The sequence below is a fragment of the Bufo gargarizans genome, chromosome 3 (genome assembly GCF_014858855.1).
Source record: "Bufo gargarizans isolate SCDJY-AF-19 chromosome 3, ASM1485885v1, whole genome shotgun sequence".
Lineage (NCBI taxonomy): Eukaryota > Metazoa > Chordata > Amphibia > Anura > Bufonidae > Bufo > Bufo gargarizans.
Genome location: NC_058082.1, coordinates 219,769,443 through 219,793,385, shown reverse-complemented (window position 1 = coordinate 219,793,385; position 23,943 = coordinate 219,769,443). Strand labels below are relative to the sequence as shown.

Here is a 23,943-nt window from a genome sequence, read left to right as displayed (position 1 = left end):
CATGTGTTCCCCTTCTTGTATACACATTTCCGGGCCCATACAAACTGGTGTAAAGTAAGCAACTAAGTGTTGTAATCTGGAATAGACATTCCTAGGAAACCCTTGCTGTGTGTGGTAGAGCATTATCTTACTGAAAAATGTCAGTTGAAAGCTCTGATATGAGAGACAACACATGTCGCCGAGCTGTTGTTGTCCTTGGTATCATTACCAGGGATATCCATCTCTTGTACACGTATGTGATGGATACCCAGATCATCACACCAGAAGTTGGGGCAGTGTGTTACTCAACAGCAAGGCAGAATTGAAGTGCTCATCACCAGGTTTCTGTACTCGAACACAATCATAGTTAAGTCCCAAACAGAAACTACATTCTCCACTAAAGACAATACGGTTCCAGTCTGTAGCAGTCCAGGTTTCTTGTTCACAACACTGCTATGAAGGTGACGGGGGCTGGCTGTCAAAGGCAGGACATGTAATGGGTGTCATGACTCCAAATTTCCTTCTGCTTACGCCTGGAAATGGTGCTGGCCGAGACAGCAGTGTGTAATAAAGGTTCCAATGTGTCTGGATGATGGACAACAAAACTGGCAGTCAGTCTGAGCATTCTGGAGCCATGTGTGCATGCCCTCATGTAACCACTGCTCCCAACACCTCCTAGCAAATATGCATAAAAACTGTGTCCATTGACGTACCTACCATGGGAACCGGAGGGAAGAGGTGTGCAGTGTCGACAATCCTCTGTTACCAACATATATCTAGGGTTTTTTCTAGCAGCTACCACTAGGGGGAGCTCAGTGTACAGATTTTTCCAGCTTCCATTTAGTTCAAGGGTAAACATATACATTTCTATGCACTTAGTTTCCTCTAGTGGTGGCTGCAGGCAGACAGTTCCGTTATGTACTGAAGAAAATCTGAGAATTTAGAGCTGTATGAGGGTGATTTATCAATGTATTTATGCAAGTTGTCTGGTGTAAATCTAATGTCTAATATAGTGTTCAGAATGATTCAAAGCATCTGTTCCAATTTCCAGGCACACAAGTTGGGTAAGGGTCCATTCACACATCCATAGTTTTGGGTTCACATCCGTTCCGTAGTTTTGCGGAATGGGTGCGGACCCATTCATTTCAATGGAGCTGCAAAAGATGCAGACAGCCCACTGTGTTCTGTCCGCATCGATAGTTCTGTTTCGCGGCCCCTCCCAAAAAATAGAGCATGTCCTATTCTTGCTCGCAATCACAGACAATAATAGGCATTTCTATCACAGGGCCGGCCATATGCAGTCTGCAAAATGCTGGACTCACACAGCTGGTATTCATGTTTTTCGGATACTCAATTTGCAGACCGCAAAAGACTTATCGATGTCTGAATGGACCCTTCAGCGGGTGAGGCAGAGCAGGCCTTTTTTATTTAAAACTTCCTTCCACTTCATATACAAAAATCATAATTTGTCATGCAAGTTATTGAGTGGGGGCATGCTACGGTTTTCTATGGAGCTGTATGGGATCTGTGTATGCCCATGACTGTGTACATATTTATATTTTACGTATATATTTGGTACCATGCCGATGGTTCTACCATTTCATGCCATGACTTGATGGAGCCTTCATAGCACAGCCAGTAAACCTATCATAAGGTTGAACTATCAGAATGAGAATATAGAAGCTTAATTCAAATAGGATCCTAAATGGAAATAGATCAGTGGATCAAGAACTGTAACCAAGCACCTCTTAGCAGCTCTATGGAGTACAGGCTATTTTATACCAGTGACAATTGGATTTCTATTTTTTTTATAATGTCTCTATATATACGTTGTGCTTTGTTTGGCACAAGAGCATAACATTTATATTAAGGGTGTATAAGAGTCTGCAACACAACATTTCAAAATTCATCAAAATAATTTGATTTCTTACCCACAGAAAAAGAAAGCAGAGCATTAGCACCACCTACCGGATAACTACAACAGTTTACAAAAAGGTTGTCTTGCCTTCTTTTGTTTGCTACTTTAAACTAATGGAAATAGCTTATACTATTCATCATACGTATTCTGTTGGCCTTGGCAAGCATGAATGTGAATGTTGGCCATATTTATCTATTCTTGAATGCCTTGCTATCACTAGATTGGACGCTGCATTGCTCTGCCTATCATTATGTATAAGTATGTTTTATGTTCTTATGCTACATACTGTGGAATACATACATCACCATGTAGCTATAGCAAAATTAGGGAGTCGGGAGAAAACTGACACACAAATCACATGGACATACTGTAGATCCAGTTAGCGTTACCATACACAGTACCGGAAACTTTGTGCTAGGCAATATATGAAAGTCGGAGGCAGAAACATACCACATTGATAGAGTATATGAAGTATCTGAAATAATTAACAACATCTACTTCAATGTCTGCCTTAAAGTTATTTGAAATGGAAGTTACAATTTAACCTGAGGTATGCCATTCAGGGTTGCCAACAGTCCAGAAATTTCTGGACAGTCCGTAAAAATAGGTTACTTTTTTTCCTGTGTCTTTAAAAAAAAAAATATGGACGTGTCTGTGATTTTTTTTTCTGAGCTGCAGGTACTTAACTAGATTATTTTGGTGGTAATTATCATCATTTTGCAGCTCAAAGTAAATGCTGGTAATGAGTTCTTATCAGTATAATGAGCTATAGACATGCATTACTTATAATCTTTATCATTCATTATGGTTTTCCAATTTGTCCATATAATATGTTGGTTGTCTGTGATTTTAGGATAAATTGTCCAGAAAAAAAGAAAAATCCTGATTGGCAACCCTGATGCCGTTACTTTAACTTATTCCCTTTAAACTGTGCTACATATTGTCTGATCACATGGATATGTCATTTCTGGTTCAGGTTTATAACTCTGCATGTTTCTAATTGAGATTACATAGCTTTTTATGAGAATTAAGTAACATTGCATTAAATTTGTCTTACAGACTAAGAACACAAACTGCGCATTGCATTTTCGGAGAACAGCTGTACATTTAACGTAGTCAGTCAGTAAAAAAATACACAAGGGTTTATTAAAGACTGAATGTTTTATGTTATGCACATCAAGAACACATAAGGCGCCTTAACAACTGTAAAGGGTGTTTTGGAATTTCCCTGTAAAATACTCACTAAACATATATTACATTGGTGAGGAGTCCATAGTCCATAGTAAAAAATGACCATTTATGAGGGTGAACCTCATGTGTACCTAGGTTCAGTATCGCTGGGCCCATAAAGGAATAACATATACATATGATGAAATTTAGTTAATTCTGCAGATATTTTTTAAGTAGGGTTTGTGTTAAAGCGGACAGTGGACAGTGATATCACTGTATGTACTTACTGACAAAATTAGTTTAGCGCAACCTGAAAATGAGATTAAGGCCTCATCTACATTTGAACACTCAGAACTAAATATGGCACCCTACACTCCAATAGGCATTTACTGCACCTTAATACACCTTAAAATCCGTGGCCTGCTTCATCAGTCACACAATTATGGAGCTAATCTCTTCTAGAAGCATTTCTAGAGAATTATTATGTAACGCAGCACTGAATAGAGCACCATACAGTGATATACAGCATAAACTGGCTCTATGGTACACAGCTACAGAGACTGTGTGTGCTTCCATGGTGCCTACATGCACACAGCTCTTCTGAGGACTCTATGCCTAAAATGCATAAAATTACTTTAACAATTGGGAAAATCCAACAATGTTGGTTCATTTGTCAGTGTTTTGGGGGCATGGTGTCTTTTGCATGCAACCTTAATATTTGATTCTAAATCAAAGGGGATAATTTACTAAAGACTGACGTTTCACAGAGAGAGGTCCCCTTGCCGTAGTTATTTTGAAAATATATTCTTTTTGTCTGGTGAATAATGCATTAGTTTATGTATTTTGGGGTGTCAGAGTAACATGCAGCCAAATTATTAAGAGGTGCATTTGTGTTAATAATTTTTAGATCCAAAAAGAAAGTAGTATCCTTCTAATGTGAGTCCTCCTGTATGTAATAAATTATAATTTCTTAGAATGACACATGCCAGGTTTTCCAAAATGTATTACCACACTCAAATTTAGTCCTCACATGCACACAAGTTGTATGTGGCTGCAATAATCAACTCATAGACTTCTAATGGGACCTACTGTACCTATGTGATTTCATAATGAGACATAAATACAGGAAATAACTAATGGGGTGCGCTAACAGATGCCTAATAATGGAGTGGCTCTCCCCCCAAGCATGCTATGCAGATGTGTCTTTCCTTACCTTTAAGCTTCCCCAACATATCAGAAAATGTATAGTGCAAAAAGACTGCTTTTTAGGAAAGAAAAAATTTGATTTTACAATACTCTGTTCACTCCCAGTCAGATGACTGTCATGCAAACGTCAGCATTTACGTGCGTGTATATGGTATGTCACCACTTCTGGTCCAGTGGGAACTAGAAGTGGAGGGTACAGGGGCCAGGGTGCTTAACTTTGTGACAAGGTGTTTTTTTTTTTTCTCGTTTTTTTTAACATTGTCCAGCCCTTTGTTTCCTGTGTAGGAGTGTAGGACAACCCAATAACTTTCTTATTCTCCATGCGCTGACTTCAAAGCACCAAATCAAGAATGCATCAGGTTCTGTTTATTGTCCATCCAGAGTTCTTATATTAGTGCAGTTGAAAGCAAAACTCATCTACTAATATTTACTGTAACGGAAAGGGGGTGCAGAAAAAGACACCATGGCTCAAGAACTGCAACAATGACGTTTTTCACATTTACTGTATGTAAACTGTATATTTAGCTGTTGTTGAATGAACAAAATGTGGATGTATTTTCAGATTTATATCATGTCTCACTATACTGCATAAAACATGGTAAGCACTTCCATACAGTTTGTTAACATTCAGAAACTCTTTATTTTTACTTGGGTGTAACCAAACGGCTGTAGCATTAGTGAATACTGATCATTTCTTGTACATGGAAACTGCCCTTCAAGTGGAATTAGTGACATTAAACTACATTGGATATTATATTTACCCACTTCATTTAGAACATGTTATTGGTTTTCTTACACAGCTTTTTCCCATTAATCAAACTTGTCAGACCAATATCCGTTTCTTCTGTCAGAAAATGTCCTGCTTGAATTACAGCATAACTCTAATTGTAGAGTATAAACAATGAGGTTTAGGATTATTATGAGTAATAGGAATGTTTTATTAGGCTAGGATGAGAAAAAAATAAGAACAAATGTCCCTTTAAAAATGTTTCATTCCCCAAAAAAAACTATATGGACAAAAGTATTGGGATACACATTTTGATCAATCATTCAATCTCATTGCCACATTTGTATAAAAATCCAGCACATAGCTATGCAGTCTGCCTTTACAGAGGCTTACAAAAACTTGTGAAAGAATAGGTCACTCTAAAGAGCTCACTTAATTCAAGCATGGTACTGTAATAGGATGTCACCACTGCAACAAGTTAGTTTGTGAAGTTTCTTTTCTTCTAGGTATTCTACAATCAACTGTGAATGGTACTACTGCAAAGTGGAAACATTTAGAACCACAGAAACTCAGTCACAAAGTGCCAGACCATGTAAAGTTACAGGGCAGGGTGGCCGAGTTGTGAGGCACATAATGCATAAAAGTCGCCAAAGCTTTCCTGACTCAAAGCTGCCCTGGCATTAACATAAGCACAGATCTGTGTGCCGTGAGCTTCATGGCATAGGTTTCCATGGCTGAGCAGCTGTGTGCAAGCCTTACGTTACCAAACACAATGAGAACAATTGGTTGCAATGACGCAAATGACTATGGATTCTGGAGCAGTGGAAACATGCTCTGTGGAGTGATGAAACATGCTTCTATATCTGGCAGTTTGATAGATAAGTCAGGGTTCGGAGAACGCCAGAAGAATGGTATCTGTCTGACTGGACTATGACCCTTAGTTCCAGTGAACCTTAATGTTTCAGCATTCCAAGACATTTTGGACAAGTGCATGTTTCCAACTTGGTGAGATCAATTTGGGGAAGGCCCTTTTCTGTTCTACCATGACTGTGTCCCAGTGCACAAAGCAGGGTTCATAAAAGCATGGTTGGATGAGTATGGTATAGAACAGGAATGCTCAACCTGTGGCCCTCCAGCTGTTGCAAAACTACAACTCCCAGCATGTCCGGATCAGCCTACAGGAAGGCAAGATAGGAGTTGTAGTTTTACAACAGCTGGTGGACCGCAGGTTGAGCATCCCTAGTATAGAAGAAATTAACTGGCCCACCTAGGGCCTTGACCTCAACTCCACCAAACACCTTTGAACTTTGAAAGGAGATTGTGAGCCATGCCTTCTCATTCAACATCAGTGTCTGACCTCATATATGTTTTTCTGGATGAATGGGCAAAAATCCCACAGACATAAACCAAAATCTTGTTGAAGGATTTCCGAGAAGAGTGGAGAGTAATTACATATTAGAATAGGATGTCATAAAGATTTCCTGTTCGTGTAATGTGTAGGTGTCCCAATACTTTTGTCCATATAGTGTGCCTTTGAATAGTGACCCCATACCAAACATGCATGGAATCTACATATATAAGCCCAGTTACTGTTAGCCTCTCCATCATCAAAATAAACACCCAAATGCAAACATATTTCATGGTATTGTTATTCCTACAAATCCAAGTGGTAGAATCAATTTGTAAACACACATAATACATCAGGAAGCCGGTTTCATAAGTGTTACATTATACATTATATATATATATTTATAAAAAAAAATGTACATATCAATTAACAAAATTAGTATATACTATTTTGCTAATATAAATTACTAAACTATAAATTTAGTGCTGGAAATTGTATTTTATTATATGTAATTATTTTATTGAGCATCTGTTCTGCTGTGTAAAAGAATGATAATGTTTTAATATTCCAGACACTATACTGAATGATATGGTGAAACAAAAATGCAACATTGATACCACTGTATTTCAGACACTTAGCTCCATGTATGCCATCAAGCTCAAGTCTTTCTCAACCTTCCTTAGAAAAAAATGTCTTGTGTTCTTTTTAGCGGCTGTACAATAACTAATGCAACTTGGGACATCAGAGAATTTTGCATTCATTTACATAATATCCAAAAGGTCAGAAAACAGATCTTATGTTGTGTTACAACATGCCTAAGATTTTCTTTGTACAGAAAATGAAAATGTATATACTTATCAAAAACATACAAGGATTTTAACAAATATTTATATTTCTTAAACAAAACCTAAAATATAGTACAAAAATAAGAGGAGTCAACAGCATAAGGCACTGTATATCTCCTAGCACCTTATGAATTAAGGAATCAGCTTCTGTTGCTGGAAAGTATCAGTGCGTTATAAACATTATGTAATTTCAAAGTGCCATCTTGTATGTAATAAAAGGACCTAGTCTTGGCTATCTTTCCTTTCGATTGGACAAGAACCATTTAGAACAAAGTTAGTTATGTAAATTCCTATAACGCACTTTACTCTTTTTCTTGTACAATAGTGAGGTACATTATATAGTATTTGGCTTCTTGTATAACAAAAATAGCACCATTGGTGTAAAACTTTGGTCTTTTAAGTCTGTCTCATGCATACTTGACAGCGGCTGACATGTGTACGGAGATCTCCAGCTTTGAGAGTTGATGGAGTAGGCTTCCTATGGAAATAAAAATTAATAACAAATTAGTCTGTGTAAATTAATGATAGCAGATTAACCACATGTAAAGTGATGTTGTAATATACTTAATCAATGATCAGCTGCAGGGCAAGGCTCTTATATACAGTATATAAATTCTGATATTAGAGTTTTTGGGAATTCAATGAAAGATCAACTGTTGCAAGTAATGAACTGCATTTGCGAAGTGAAAATAAGGTAACACAACCTCAACAGGGAATCAAATAAAATATTACATTAATCTACAAATTCTGATGCTGCCTTATTATTTGCTGAATTTGTCACAGTGAAAAAAAATGAAACAATGAAATGGTGGACACTTCCAGCAGAAAGGGGTATTTTTAACTCAATATTCATCGAAAATTATGTTTAAGAATCTTTGGTGGTTTTTCTTTTTCATTTCAGAAGTACTAAACCATTGAAAATGAAATACAAAATATTGTCCTTCCTTAGCAGTCAGCACATATAGATAAAACCCGAGCACTAGCTCAGCTATTTTATGCCTTGCGGTCTCTTAGCGGTAAATAGAGACGTGGCAACACTTGCATGGCTTGCTCCGCATTCATTTCTATGGAACTTCTGAAAATAGCCAAATGCACTTTGGGGCCCCATTCTGGAAATAGGAGTGGATTCCAGAGGGTCCACCACTAGCTGACATTTATAGTATATCTAGCGATATGTTATAAATATGGAGAACACTGTAAGGCCAATGAAAATTAACCGAGAGAGGTTTAGCATGTTGCTTTTGTGCTGCTTTTTAAAAATGCATTAAAAAACATGCTTTTTATGGATGCCAAAAGCAAACAGATGATACAAGTGCTTTCTACATCCATATGTCCATTCCACAAAAAAATGGAACATGTCCTATACTTGACCACAAAATGCGGACCTTTGAAGTCAATGGGTCTGAAACAAATGTGGTAAAATATAAAAACGTGGTTATCCTTTCCAAATATAATGTATGTGCTATTTGGAATGAGGAATACCAGGAGGATTGGTATGGAAGGTGAATGGTTACAAGAATAATTTAACCACTTCCCATCTGGGCCATTTGCCCCCTTCCTGACCAGGCCTAATTTTGCAAAACTGACATATCTCACTTCATGTGGTAATAACTTTGGAACGCCTTTATTTATCCAAGTCATTCAGAGATTGTTTTCTCGTGACACATTGTACTTCATGACAGTCATAAATTTGAGTCAAAATATTTCACCTTTATTTATGAAAACATCCCAAATTTACCCAAAAATTTGAAAAATTCGCAATTTTCTAAATTTCAATTTCTCTGCTTTTAAAACAGAAAGTGATACCTCATAATATATTTATTACTTAACATTCCCCATATGTCTACTTTATGTTGGCATCATTTTGGAAATGTCATTTTATTTTTTTAGGACGTTAGAAGGCTTAGAAGTTTAGAAGAAATTCTTCAAATTTTTAAGAAAATTACCAAAACCCACTTTATAAGGACCAGTTCAGGTCTGAAGTCACTTTGTGGGGCCTACATAGTGGATACCCCCATAAATGACCCCATTGTAGAAACTACACCCCTCAAGTTACTCAAAACTGATTTTACAAACTTTGTTAACCCTTTATGCGTTCCACAAGAATTAAAGGAAAATGGAGATCAAATTTTTAAATTTCACTTTTTGGGCAGATTTTCCATTTTAATCCAATTTTTTCTTTAACACATCGATGGTTAACAGCCAAACAAAACTGAATATTTATTACCCAGATTCTGCGGTTTACAGAAACACCCCACATGTGGTCATAAACTGCTGTATGGGCACACGGCAGGGCGCAGAAGAAAAGGAACTCCACATGGTTTTTAGATGCCATGTCCCATTTAAAGCCCCCTGATGCACCCTTACAGTAGAAACTCCCAAGAAGTGACCCCATTTTGGAAATTAGGGGATAAGGTGCCAGTTTTATTAGTACTATTTTTGGGTACATATGATTGTTTTGATCATTCATTATAACACTTTATGGGGCAAGGTGACCAAAAAATTGGTTGTTTTAGCACAGTTTCTATTTATTTATTTTTACAGCGTTCACCTGAGGGGTTCAGTCAAGTGACATTTTTATAGAGCAGATTGTTACGGACGTGGCGATACCTAATATGTATACTTTTTCTCATTTATTAAAGTTTTACACAATAATAGCATTTTTGAAACAAAAAAATTATGTTTTAATGTGTCCATGTTCTGATAGCTATAGTTTTTTTATTTTTTGAGAGATTTTCTTATGTAGGGGCTCATTTTTTGCGGGATGAGGTGACTGTCTTATTGGTACCATTTTGTGGGACATACGCGTTTTTGATCACTTGGTGTTGCAGCTTTTGTGATGCAAGGTGACAAAAATTGCTTGTTTTGACACAGTTTTTTTTTTTTTTTTACGGTGTTCATCTGAGGGGTTAGCTCATGTGATATTTTTATAGAGCTGGTTTTTACGGACGCGGCAATACCTAATATGTATACTTTTTTTTATTTGTTCCACTTTAACACAATAATAGCATTTTTGAAACCAAAAAATGATGTTTTATTGTCTCCATGTTCTAAGAGCTATAGTTTTTTTTATTTTTTGAGAGATTTTCTTATGTAGGGGCTCATTTTTTGCGGGATGAGGTGACGGTTTTATTGGTACCATTTTGTGGGACATACGCATTTTTGATCACTTGGTGTTGCATATTTTGTGATGCAAGGTGACAAAAATTGCTTGTTTTGACACTGTTTTTTTTTTTTTTTTTTTACAGTGTTCACCCGAGGGGTTAGCTCATGTGATATTTTTATAGAGCTGGTTTTTACAGACGTGGCAATACCAAATATGTCTATTTTATTTTATTTTTTTCTATTTTTAATTTTTTTTTTTTATTCCTTACTTGGGGACCTTTTTATTTTTACATGTGAAACTTTTTTTTATTTTATTTTTTTCAACCCTTTATTTTTTTTTATATTTTTTTTTATATTTTTTTTTACACTTTTCGTCCCCCATAAGGTCATACAAGACCTCTGGGGGACATTTGCTTCACTTTTTCTTTTTTTTTCCACTATTGATTTCTCCTGTAACTGGGGCTGACATAGTAGCCCCAGTTACAGAAGAAATGCACCCCCCAGAGAGGCTGTACAGCGTGATTCTGCGCTGTACAGCCTCAATGCAGGGCTGATCGAGGTCTGTGAGAGACCTCACACAGCTCCTGCAGCTCCGGTCCCGGCGGTCACATGACCGCCGGGCCGGAACAGGAAGCGCACAGCGCTTCCTGCTCTGCAGACACAGCGCTCGGTGAGCGCTGTGTCTGCAGCGATCTAGAAGGCAGGGACACCTGGGCACTGTCCCTGCCTTCTCTCTGGGTTGCCCTGCTGTCACTGACAGCGGGCAACCCGATCAGCAGCTGCACGATTAGCGTGCAGCTGCTGTTTCTGAAAGGACGTTCAGAAACGTCCGTTCAGAAATAGAGGTCCACCCATAGGACGTTTATATCCTATGGGCGGACGTAAAGCGGTTAAGAAAATCTTACAGTCTATTGTTCCATATGTGAATATGGATGTCCTTAAAGTATCATTACTGAAGGGCAGAGCCATCCTTCTCAGGCTTCACTTGTGTCTTCTCATCTCGTCCTTGTTAGTCCAGCTGCAACCCCCAACAGAGGGTGAGAGTAGGGAGACCCCCTTCTTCCCTTGTCTGTCTCTGTCAGTCATATTTACCATAGATCTAGGCATATCTTACACATGTATGTGCTTTACATTGTCATATATATGGAAATCTTCAAATATAGACCTTGACGTATCCATACAGATCTTCCATCATCCTTGTGTATTAATATAGATGATGTCAGTGTGTAGTGTACTAAATATTTTATATTAAATACCAATTAATACTATATCACATAATGTTTAACAAATGCGGATGCAATATAGACAGTATCCATATTTTGCGGATCCGCAATTTACAGACTGCAAAACACATATGGTTGTGTACATGAGGCCTTAAAGACACATAATCCCCATAGAAATGCCTGCAAACTTTTGCACATTTTATGTTTCTTTTCAATATAATAAATTTAGCATGTAAATTGTAATAGTGGAGTAACATTTCCAGAAATATTGAAGTTTGTTCCTTGTAGACAAGAAAAATCAAAAGAACATGCACAACATGCCCAAATACAGTTGCAAGAAAAAGTATGTGAACCGTTTGGAATGATATGGATTTCTGCACAAATTGGTCATAAAATGTGATCTGATATTCATCTAAGCCCTATAAAAAACGCACACCAGTTCTCAGTTTGCTTTTCACAAGAAGCCTTATGTGAATGATGCCTCGCACAAAAGAGCTCTCAGAAGACATACGATTAAGAATTGTTGACTTGCACAAAGCTGGAAAGGGTTATAAAAGTATCTCCAAAAGCCTTGCTGTTCATCAGTCCACGGTAAGACAAATTGTCTATAAATGGAGAAAGTTCAGCACTGCTGCTACTCTCCCTAGGAGTGGCAGTCCTGTAAAGATGACTGCAAGAGCACAGTGCAGACTGCTCAATGAAGTGAAGAAGAATCCTAGAGTGTCAGCTAAAGACTTACAAAAGTCTCTGGCACATGCTAATATCCCTGTTAGCTAATCTGCGATACGTAAAACACTAAACAAGAATGGATTTCATGGGAGGATTCCACAGAGGAAGCCACTGCTGTCCAAAAAAACATTGCTGCAGGTTTACAGTTTGCACAAGAGCACCTGGATGTTCCACAGCAGTACTGGCAAAATATTCTGTGGACAGATGAAACCAAAGTTGAGTTGTTTGGAAGAAACACACAACACTATGTGTGGAGAAAAAGAGGCACAGCACACCAACATCAAAACCTCATCCCAACTGTGAAGTAGGGTGGTGGGGGCATCATGGTTTGGGGCTGCTTTGCTGCATCAGGGCCTGGACGGATATGCTAACTGAACTTAGGGCCATCTGTCCACCAGCTGAAGCTCAACAGAAGATGGGTGTTGCAACAGGACAACGTCCCAAAGCATAAAAGTAAATCAACAACAGAAGGGCTTAAACAGAAGAAAATACGCATTCTGGAGTGTCCCAGTCAGAGTCCTGACCTCAACCTGATTGAGATGCTGTGGCATGACCTCAGGAAAGCAATTCACACCAGACATCCCAAGAATATTGCTGAAACAGTTCTGTAAAGAGGAATGGTCAAGAATTACTCCTGACCGTTGTGCACGTCTGATCTGCAACTACAGAAAACGTTTGGTTCAAGTTTTTACTGCCAAAGGAGGTTCAACCAGTTATTAAATCCAAGAGTTCACATACTTTTTCCACCTGCACTGTGAATGTTTACATGGTGTGCTCAATAAAAACATGGTAACATTTAATTATTTGTGTGTTATTAGGTTAAGCAGACTGTGATTGTCTATTGTTGTGACTTAGATGAAGATCAGATCACAATTTATGACCAATTTGTGCAGAAATCCATATAATTCCAAAGGGTTCACATACTTTTTCTTGCCACTGTATATCTACATGTAATTATTTATGATTGATTCAACAGTTAAAAATACTAACAGGCCTACAGAATACCATCACCAGATTAGGCACAAACATTAGAAAAATGACAAAATCAGACCCAGAGAATGAAACTTCATCCCAGATTCCAAAAATCTTTTCACTAGACAAGCCATTTACTGTACAAAGATGCATTAAAAAAAGAATAGCTGGAAACGTTCTCTGTTGGAAACCATATATAAGTGTATCATTTGACGTATTTAGTACCAGAGATTCATATTTTGTCCATACATTTGAACAACTTTTTCTGAAATAAGCGAAAATATACCAAAGATTCAATGCTAAATTGTCAACTCACTTGAACATTTCACTCCTCTCTATTGTAGCAAGCCAAAAGCTGTAAGTATTGGCATAGTAGTTGCAGGTCCCTCGTCCATGGCACTCAATGAAAGGCACACTGCGGAATTCTTCTAAACAAGACCCTGGTGATGCTAATGCTTGGCCTGAGCCTTCTGCACCAGCACTGGTTTGCTAGAATTATAAAGAAGATTTAAATTAGAAAATGTAACTCAAATTTAGCATGAAATCTACCTCTATGAGAACATGGCAGGAACCCCCCCCCCCCCCCCCACACACACACACACACACCAAAAGCACTCACCATTACAAATGAATATCCGATCCACAACGAAATCCATCCATTTGGACAAGAGGGTATCTGAATTGTTTGACTATGAACTGCCATTATCATAGCAGGGGCCTCACAAACACTGCACCTATTAAAAATAATCAATCGTTGTATACTATCAGTAAAGTATGAAAAGATAAACTCGTAGCCAATTACTGTAATGCAAGAAAATATGGTAGAACAGGGCTACTTTTTTATCAAGACAAAAAAAACATTAATAAAGCTGCTTCTCTTCTATTACAAAGCTATTTGGCTGTCTGCAGCCACCGCTATGGAAGGCTCAGTGAATAGGAGTTATTACAGCTACCATGGAACCTGTAATAATCTCTTTGAATTGCTCTCCCCCTAGTGGTGACTGCGTGAAAGTACAGTGTTTTCATGCAGGGAAGAGAATAACAAGTTCCGTGCTGCACCCCCCTCTCCCCATAGCAGTTGCATGGTCCGCCTCTATTGCAGGTATGCCACTGGTAGGACTATTATTCTTCTAGTGTCACAAACTAAAGGGGTCTGCTGCAGCCATTCAAGCTGGCCATATACTGTATGTATATTCAGTGACACCAAGCATGGGATGACTGATTTTTCTGGAGATGTTTTAGAAAATTGATTGTGGGCTAAATATCATTTGTCTGAAAGTTGGATAAAAATTTCAGCTAATTATGGTCATCATTGAGCCAAAACTATTAATCATTGATAAACTTCACCCAGCTAACATTCGTTATGGTTGAAATTGTCAATTTTCATCAACTTTACCGTGAATGGGCGCCTTTAGTAGGAACAAGCAAAACCAAATATTAAATCAATTTAACCTCAACAGCCACTTTACAATTGGAAAAACTCTCCTGAAAAGTCACTTTTTTTTATTGTAGATTTTAAATTACATCTGAAGTTAATATAAAGTAGTTGGCGCACAACTTAGGTGACTAAAGTGCATTTTAAACCCTTAATGAATTAAAGGGGTTGTCCCATCTAGCAATTTCATACTCACCTGCTGCGAGCTGCGCTGTTCACTTACTGGTTTCCGGCTTGTGAGGCTGGGCTGGCTTAGTGAGCTTTATTGAAGGCTTGTCCTGGCCAGGCCACAAATTGCTGTCTTGAACGTGCACGCTGCTGCGCATGCGCCATGGTGACTTCTTCCTGGCCAGTATAGTGTAAAGCCGCAAACTAGTACAGAGCTTCTCTGCATACAGAGCATGCACGTCTCTGTACTATACTCGGCCAGGAAGAAGTCACCATTGCGCGTGCGCAGCAGTGTGCGCGTTCATGGCTCTGTACTATACTAGCCAGGAAGAAGTCACCATGGGGCATGCGCGGCGGCGTGCATGTTCAAGACAGTGATATGAGAGTTCAAGACAGCGATGTGCAGCCTGGCCGGTGGAAGGAAATGTGTTCCACGCAGGCGCGGCACACTGATGCGGCACACAAATGGTGGCCGTATCAAGTGGATACCAGAAGACAACAGTGGGGTAGGATTGAAAGATTTTTTCCAAGATAGGTAGGGATTTGCTAAAGGAACATAATTACAAAAATGCTCACAGGCACTTCTAAAACAAATTAAAATATGATCAATGAGATGGGAATACCCAACTCATTTTAGCCTTAATGACCAGTATCGTTTTTCCCTCTCTGTGTTCAAGCAGTTACTTGTAGCAGTAACTTTTTTATTCAATTTAGCTATATGAGACATTGAATTTTGTGGGATAAATTGCAGTTTTGTTTAGGAACCATTTTGGGGTACATATTTTATTTTAGTGGGTAAGAAAAAAAATCTGCTATTTTAACATTATTTTGGGTGGTTTATTTTTACAGTGTTCACATTCCAGTATAATTAACCCCTTTCTGGGGTCTTTAAAGATGGCCCATGCACTGGAGCGGAGCAAGCGCCATAGCTACTGAGTGCCTGCTGTTGACAATCTATGCTTTAAAACTAGACCAGGATTGAAGCATTAAGTGCTATAGGTAGGACACCTGGAGCTAATGTCTGGAATCAGTGATGCAAATCTCAGACACAACCCCTCAGATCCTATCAATTGTGACCAAGGCATCTGAGGCGACTCTATCCAGGAACGCTGTGTTTCTGAGGCCTAAAAGTTGCCCACATGGAGATCAGGAGCTGTTTATTCTTTTCAATAGTTTGGGTCTCCCTGAAGGAACCAAGGTTAATACAGGTTCATATCATAGAAACAATGAAAATCTTCCATATATTGCAATGGTAGTTCATTGTAGTGTAAGGGAGAAGCAATCTGAAGAGCGCATATTGAAGACCCTTAAGGGGACTTAAAAAGGTAAAAAAAAAAAAGTTGGAAAAAGCTTTTTTAATTTAAAAAATATAAAAATTCTAATCAATCTTCTTTCCTCATAATAAAAAATAAATAAACAGCATAGCCACTGCCGTGTCCCAAAATGGTCATACTATTAAATGATAAATGTATTTATCCCATATATGGTGAATGCCATAACGGATGATCTCAGATCTGTGTGATCTCAGCCAGCCTGAAGGGAGAGGGACAGTGGGGGAGTGACAGGCTCAGGGATATCCTATATCTAGCTTCTACAGGGCCCAAGATATGAAACGTTAAAACAGCCCTCCCCCTGCTGCCTAAGGTTTTCTAAAAGCCTGAGCACAGCTCAGGCAAAATTGCTAAAGGGTTAAGGAATAATCATAAGCAGCACTGGGCTATTTCTGGTAGATCCTATAAAGATGAGTTGCAGTGCTCATGGTCAACCTGTTTCTCCATTCATTTCAGAAGGTTCTGAAAGCCACCCCCCTTCCCCTTCACATGACCTGTTGAGGTCCCAACAGTAGGAACCCCACCAATATCATAGTTATCCCCTATCCTGTGGGCAGTGGATAACTTGGCATTACCAGAATACCTCTTTAAAGGTTTGTTTGGTTTGGACAATGCCTTACCATATAACTGTACTCCAAACTCTACAAGAGGGAGCCTCATTCAGGTCCCCTACCCCCATGATCAACTGGGGAAAATGCTGGACCATTTTTTTTATGTCTCCCTATGTTACTGTTCATAAATCTCACAGAATTCTGTAAACTATCTATTCTAGAGGATCTAACCAGTCAGGAAAAAGCTGCCAGATGTGTGCCCTGTTTGGACTCGAGATTATTGGATGACCAATAAACTATAAGACAGCAAACCGAAAAGACTGAATAAACTCTAGAAAAGAAGGTAAATGCACATATCTACATAGAAATCTGACAAAATCTAAACAAAGGGCAGCCTTTTCATTTTGAATCCAGTGTAATCATTGCATGGTATAATCATTTTTATAAAAAGTACTTCAAATATTACATTGATCAGTTTGATTACCTGCTGATAAAAGGCTGGATATTCTCCCCAGTTACAGGAGCCATGCTCATTGGCATTGGTTCAGGAGTGGACAACCAGTAAGAATAATCATTCCTTGATGCAAAGTTGCATACATTATTTATATTGCAGAATAGAAAAGGCATTGTGCTGAATTTACGAAGACAGCTTCCTGCAGCACCTGGAATTCATACAATGTAATTACAGATACTAAAAGTTTGGCATTCAGTAAAATTTAATATCAGAATGATGAAAATTGGACAACAATAACTGACATTTTATGGAATTAAACACATTGAGCATAAATCTCTTACCAAGATCTTGTCCATGGGCCCTTTCATTCCCTTGTACATAGAGCAGAGAGTAGCCATCATAGACTGGAACTGTCCCAAATGGGCACTGGGGAACTTCAATTGTTTGGCTGTGTCTTGTTATAAGGAAGCCATGAGCCATGGAAGCTTGACCAGGTAAGCCCATTGGGCCAGGCAAGCCATCTTGACCGGGTGGACCTTGATAGCCTCTTGGACCTAGAAGTTTAAAGACACGAATGAAAACATATATAATTAGAGATGAGCGAATTTCATATTTTGAAATTCGTTCACACTTTGTTTACTGGTAAAAGGTGAATTGCATTATGAATTCCGTTACCACAGACTATAATGCAATTCTATGATGGAATGCATAACGGAATGTCGTTCCGCTTCTGTAATGCAGGGGAGTCCTCATCTCTATATATAATGTCTTTTGGATTATGTTATCATACTGAAATACAAATATTTGTTGTGCCATGCTTTCCTTAGAAAATATTAAATGTAAAATAACGTACCAGTTGGGCCAATGGGACCCAATTCTCCTTTCTGCCCTGGGATACCATTTATTCCTGCCACCCCACTTGGTCCAGGCAAGCCAACTGCACCAACTGGGCCTATAGAAAAGTAGGTGAAGTGTTTATATTCAGAACGTAGTATTCTATTTATACAGATGATTAAGTCAACACACTTACCTTGCTCTCCTTTAGGACCTGGGAAACCAGGAAAACCTTTTGGACCAGAGGGACCTGGTAGTCCAGGAGGGCCAGTGTCTCCTTTGAATATCTGAAATTGACCTGCAGGCCCTGGAAGGCCTTGTGATCCTAAGGAGAAGAAATAACCATGTATTATATTACAATGTTACTGTATACTATATTGTTAACTTGCAGCTAGAGATGGGCAAACTTTTTTAAATTCATTTTATGTCCAAACGAAAAGATTTGATTTGTGTCTAAATTGATTCTACCAGATTCAGTGCTCCAATTGCCTTGAAAATTGATACACAACACTGTGAACTCTCCTGGGATATTTTTTCTATCTTGTCTTCTTATCTTTTTCTATTTCTTCTAATTTTGTGTTCTTTCTATTCCCCCCTACCCATTTAAGCTTATTAAAGTAATGAGCACAATAGCAAATAATGTCAGAATGACACATACAGTATATAGCTATGGGTAATGGTATGGTTGACCTTGTTAACAGACTGTTTAACAACACACTGAGTTGTTGCATTTATTATGCTTTTTAAAGTAAAATAAAATATCCCTTGTTGGGGCAGATGGAGTTTAAACGCACACAATGTTATTGGAAAAAACTGTGTGTCATTCTCATTAAGCATTCCAACAATTATGCCTGCCTCTGTTTATACACAGACAAGTGTTAGTGTGTCAAAATTCTCCCTTTTAATTGGGAACAGTAGCAGTATAGCAAAGATGTGGAAAGGGTAGGGTAATAGTGGCAGCAAAAGTAGTGACAGCAATAACAGCACAGCATAGAACAGACAAGGTAGTAGATCTGTGTGTAGCTGTATATGTGTGACAGCAATAGCAGTGGCAGCAGTAGCACCATAGCATGAAACAAACAAGGCAGTAAGTATGTGTGCGGCTGTTTACGAGTAGTAGTAGTAGCGGTGACGGTGTAGGGTTAATAGTAGCAGCAATAGAAAGAATAGCTGTTGTGGCAGTGACAACAGCAGCAGCCAAATCAGCCATACACTACTGTACATGAGGGTAGGCAGGCAGACAGGGGCATGGTGGGGCCTATGATAAATAGCCACCATCAGCAATGGTACAGTCTACTCCTCGGCTCCAGCCAGAGGGGTGTGAAAATCCTCACTGATCCATGCCTGATTAATTTTGACAAAAGTGATGTTTTGTACGGGGTAGAATTTTGTCCACTTGGTTGTAATGAGTCCACCACCTGTCATGCTGAAAACCCTCTCTGAGTTGACACTAGAATTTGGACAAAACAGTACAGTGGGAGCAAACTGGGCCAGTTCCGATCACTGTTCCAATCTAGCTACCTAAATGTCCATGGGGTCAGTAAACACAGTATGTGCCAGAGAAAAGCCATGTAGGACTGAAGAAGGTTGTTCAGGCGATTCATCCCTGTTAGCTGATTTGCATCAGCCTGGTGTGGCACTTAAAAAAATAACATTTCATTACGTTCATGAGACTGGACTGGCTTCTGTGAGTTCCTCTACCTATGGTGGCAGAGATGGCATAAAGTGTGTGACTCAGCAGGGGGTTCAGAGGGGCCTCCTGGTCAGACACGCGGGCAGTAGTTGTCTGATTGCCGAAAGCTACCGCAAGCTGCATACAGTGTATCAGTGAATAATGTATACAGTGTGGCCTTCCTTTCATCAACAGGAAAACATTATCCATTTTTGCTTTGATAGGTAGTATCAAAAAGCATGGCTATCTAGTAATCATCAGACTGCGTGATGCTAAGGATATGTCTGTCAGTACATAAGAAATCAAGCGTAGAGCTTGCCATGGACCCAGTCGGTTTTCATGGCCAGTGTCAACGTCTACCACCTATAGTGGTAGCTCCTCATCCTTATCTTCCTCCTGCACTTCCTCTTCCATTTGACTTTGTCTGTGTGGGTCCCCAACAACTACAATGCATCCAGCAAAATGAAGAAGTTGTTCTACGCTATTTCTGCTCCCCCACCTTTTTGCATCAATGTGAGCATCTACTCAAATAAGAGTAGAGATAAATATCAGGGGGATGACATTGTTGATGCCACAGTTGTCCCTACTTACAAATCTGATAGCCCTTTCAAGGGCTTAAGTGTGTCACACACACCTCTGATGAGTTGCCACTGCCTGACCTCAAAATGACACATGCGCCCTGCTGGGGTGGTCTGGTGCAAGAGTAAATCCTTTACTGTTTTATGCTGCTCATACAGACTCCCCAACATATGCAAGGTGGTATTCCAGTGAGTAGGAACGTTGCAGATTAAGCAGTGCGATGGAAGACCGTTCTGTCCCTGTAAATCTAGGAGGGAGTTCCTTGCCACATAAACATGGCTGAAATCACTTTACAATGTACACATATGGTAGTAGAGAAGGGGAGTGGAAGTGCTGCTCTGCCCTTCTTTTGGGGATGGGAGGATGTCCATTAAGGATGTACAGGGGGTTAATAAGTGTGGGAACTAGAAAGAATGTGAAGTGCCAATAGGACCTGGCCTCATTGCTGTGGTGCTGCGATGCCATTGTTACGAAAAACATTGACCCAGTAGGCTGTGAAAGACATTTACTGTCCTTTCCCATAACAGCTGATTCAGGTGGCATGCGCATTGCTGCACAGTAAGAGTTGCAAGGCACGGCCCACATTCTCTGCCACATGACAGGGCAGAGATAGCTTTCTTTAAGAAATAATGGTGAATAGGCCATCGAGGCTGATCACACGCTATCAGTTCCCTAAAGGCAGCAAAATCTACTAGATGGTACAGGACAGATTGCAACACCAGTAACTTGGCCAGGGCGGAGTTAAGCTTGCCCATCAGCAGATTGCTGGGCATGTAGTGTTGTTTCCTGGCCACAGATTTAATCATCGGTGGCTGAAGATGGAGTGGAGGAGCAAAAGTCGTCTTAGTAGAAGAAGCAGTAACTGATGTTGCCAATGGCAAGGACACTTTACTGCATTGGAAGCCACCTAGCTGCCTCAAAGGAGACCAGGAGAAAGAGAACACTCTTCTTCCGATACCTGGAGGCCAGTTCTATTTTCCCAAAAGATTTAGTGATGCCTCCTCATATGCTTCAATAGATTTATGGTGCCTACTATTCTGTTTGAATGCCCCTGGCTTACTTTCAGCCTGTAAATTTAGCAAACAGCAATACTTTTGTTTTCTGGCACTGTGTGAATATCTCCCATCTGGGAGTTTTTCTCCAAAGAGCAAATGGCAGCCCAGCTTGGCTTACGTCCGCCATGTTTTAAGCCTGCAACAACAGTATCAGCGGCATGACCAGTCCCCGAGCTGACCATAATAGAAGATCTGGACTTTTGGCAGTTTTTTGGGGATTCTGGACATATGTAGCATCTGCTTTTTTTTTTTGCTTCCATTGCTGCCTTCCTCCTCCTCCTCTGGTCTCACATCCTCCTTAGCACACTGATCTGGCTCCCAGTTCTTGTCCAACACAGAATCTTCGCCAGAGTTCTCACCCTCCTCACCACTTTTATCTGACTGTGGTAAGTCATCAAGGACTCCTTGGTATTCCTCCAGATTCCCTGCTCTGTATATTCCCTGAGTGTCACTGTTGCAAGGGCCACCAAGTGGCACTACTAATACCACCACCAGCACCACCATAATCATCCCTAGGTAAGTGTTGGGCTTACCGCGACTTATGCGTTGACAGCATAGGCTGCAAATGGCAACACTATTGTTAGCAGCTGACAAGTAAAAAAAAAAGCCCACACTGTGGAGCCATGTGCCGGCGTCCTGGTAGCGCAAGATCTGACCGTGCATGGTGGATGGCTTGCTCCAGATACATTTGCAGACTGCTTCTCCTCCCTATCTGCTCCTCCATCTCTCCCTCTGAACTCCCCTCCTCTTCTTGTCTCTTGAGGGCACCCATGTGACGTCCATCGACACGTCATCATCGTCACCTTCACCACCACTGACATTAGAGATCTTGGAATAGGCAGAAACAGCAGGGACCACTCTCCTTGGTCTGATCTGGGTACTGTCGTCAGACCACTCGGTGGCGCACGTTGCTACCTTCTCTTCCTTTTCAATGGCAAGAATGGCTGCGCATCGGAAAGGTCTGGGAATGGATGGGAAAATAATTCCTCTGTGGAAGGGCTATGGTGGTGGTGGAGGTGGTGTTATTGGAGGTGTATACAGCAGAGAGTGAGGAGGGTGCAGAAACAGAAGGCTGAGTGAGCCACTGAACCAACTCTGGTGTGTCCTTTGACGTAATCGCATGCACCTTCACCAACTTCCAATTTAGGCTCCCTGCGGAACAACCTGCCTCTTTCTCTGCCTGTCATTTTCAAAATGACCCTGTGACAAAGTCCCTAGAGAAGAGCAGTATTTGTGGAAGCAGGTATATCCCAGGACTCAATCAGTATTTGGTGGAAGCAGGTGTATTGCAGGTCTCAATCAATATTTGGTGGAAGCAGGTATATCAATCCCTTTAATCAGTATTTTGTGGAAGCAGGTGTATCGCAGGCCTCAATCAATATTTGGTGGAAGCAGGTATACCAATCCCCTTAATCAGTATTTTGTGGAAGCAGGTGTATTGCAGGTCTCAATCAATATTTAGCGGAACCAGGTATATAGAATCCCTTAATCAATATTTAGCGGAAGCAGGTATATTGCACCCCTCAATCAATATTTTGTGGAAGCAGGTATATCAAATCCCATAATCAGTATTTTGTGGAAGAAGGTATATCAAGCCCATTAATCAGTAATTTGTGAAAGCAGGTGTATCGTAGGCCTCAATCAATATTTGGTGGAAGCAGGTATATCAATCCCTTAATTAATATTTGGTGGAAGCAGGTATATCGCACCCTTCAATCAGTATTTTGCGGAAGCAGGTATATCGCACCCATCAATCAATATTTTGTGGAAGCAGGTGTATCGCAGGCCTCAAGCAGTATTTGGTGGAAGCAGGCATATCGCAACCCTCAATCAGTATTTTGTGGAAAAAGGTAAATAGAACCCCTTAATCAATATTTGGTGGAAGCAGGTGTATCACACCCCTCAATCTCTATTTTGTGGAAGCAGGTGTATCGCACCCCTGGGGGGCAACAGGTATATCACACCCATTGCAAATAGTTTCAATTGCGCTTGTCCCTCTATATAACTGTGCTATGGCAGCAGAACCGCACACAACTGCTGCACAATACAAATGCACTATAATATACTTTCGATGTTAGAAAGTATATTACAAGTATATCATACCCTTCTGTATATCACACCTATCGATAGCACAGCAATACCAGTCCTTAAAAGGACTTTTGTGGCCCTATTAGCTAGCGTTTGGTGTCCCTAGCAGTCTGTCCCTGCTCCACAAAGCAACCTCTCCCTACACTGGCAAAACACAGAATGTAAAATGGCTGCCAGATCGGGTTCTGTTATAGGGTGGGGGTGTGTCCATGTGCTGAAACGTCTCAATTGGCTGGAGGAATGCTGTGACCTCTGGCTCCAAGGCGCAGAGGAGCAGTGAGCGATCCGGTCCACAATCTCACCCTTCTTGTCCTCAATAATAATGTGGTGCGTATTAGAAGGGAGAATCGAGGGAGAACTGTTGTCTAATACTACTACAACTACTTTTGACCAGCTGCTGTTACATTCTGACGAAGCATGGCTCTTTCGTTTTCCCCTATTCCATTTACTATATATTTTATTATGAGGCCTATAAAAATGTAGTCATAGGTAGTACACACATTATTAAACAGTAGCAAAATTGCAAGTGTCTTGCGTATAGTAATGCGGTTATT

At 39.9% G+C, this 23,943-nt stretch overlaps 1 protein-coding gene across 1 annotated transcript in view; it reads right to left on the bottom strand.

Moving 5' to 3' along the window:
- Window positions 1-4,624: 4,624 nt before the first annotated feature.
- Window positions 4,625-23,943, bottom strand: part of COL4A1 (collagen type IV alpha 1 chain) — a 207,563-nt gene continuing 188,244 nt past the window's right edge. Inside the window, exons 46-52 of the mRNA XM_044284161.1 lie at window positions 18,192-18,320; window positions 18,015-18,113; window positions 17,503-17,715; window positions 17,192-17,369; window positions 13,842-13,956; window positions 13,539-13,711; window positions 4,625-7,671 (exon numbers count right to left, since the gene is read on the bottom strand). Of these exons, the coding sequence (XP_044140096.1) occupies window positions 7,590-7,671; window positions 13,539-13,711; window positions 13,842-13,956; window positions 17,192-17,369; window positions 17,503-17,715; window positions 18,015-18,113; window positions 18,192-18,320 (989 nt within the window). The 3' untranslated portion in view covers window positions 4,625-7,589. The remainder of the gene's footprint in view (window positions 7,672-13,538; window positions 13,712-13,841; window positions 13,957-17,191; window positions 17,370-17,502; window positions 17,716-18,014; window positions 18,114-18,191; window positions 18,321-23,943) is intronic.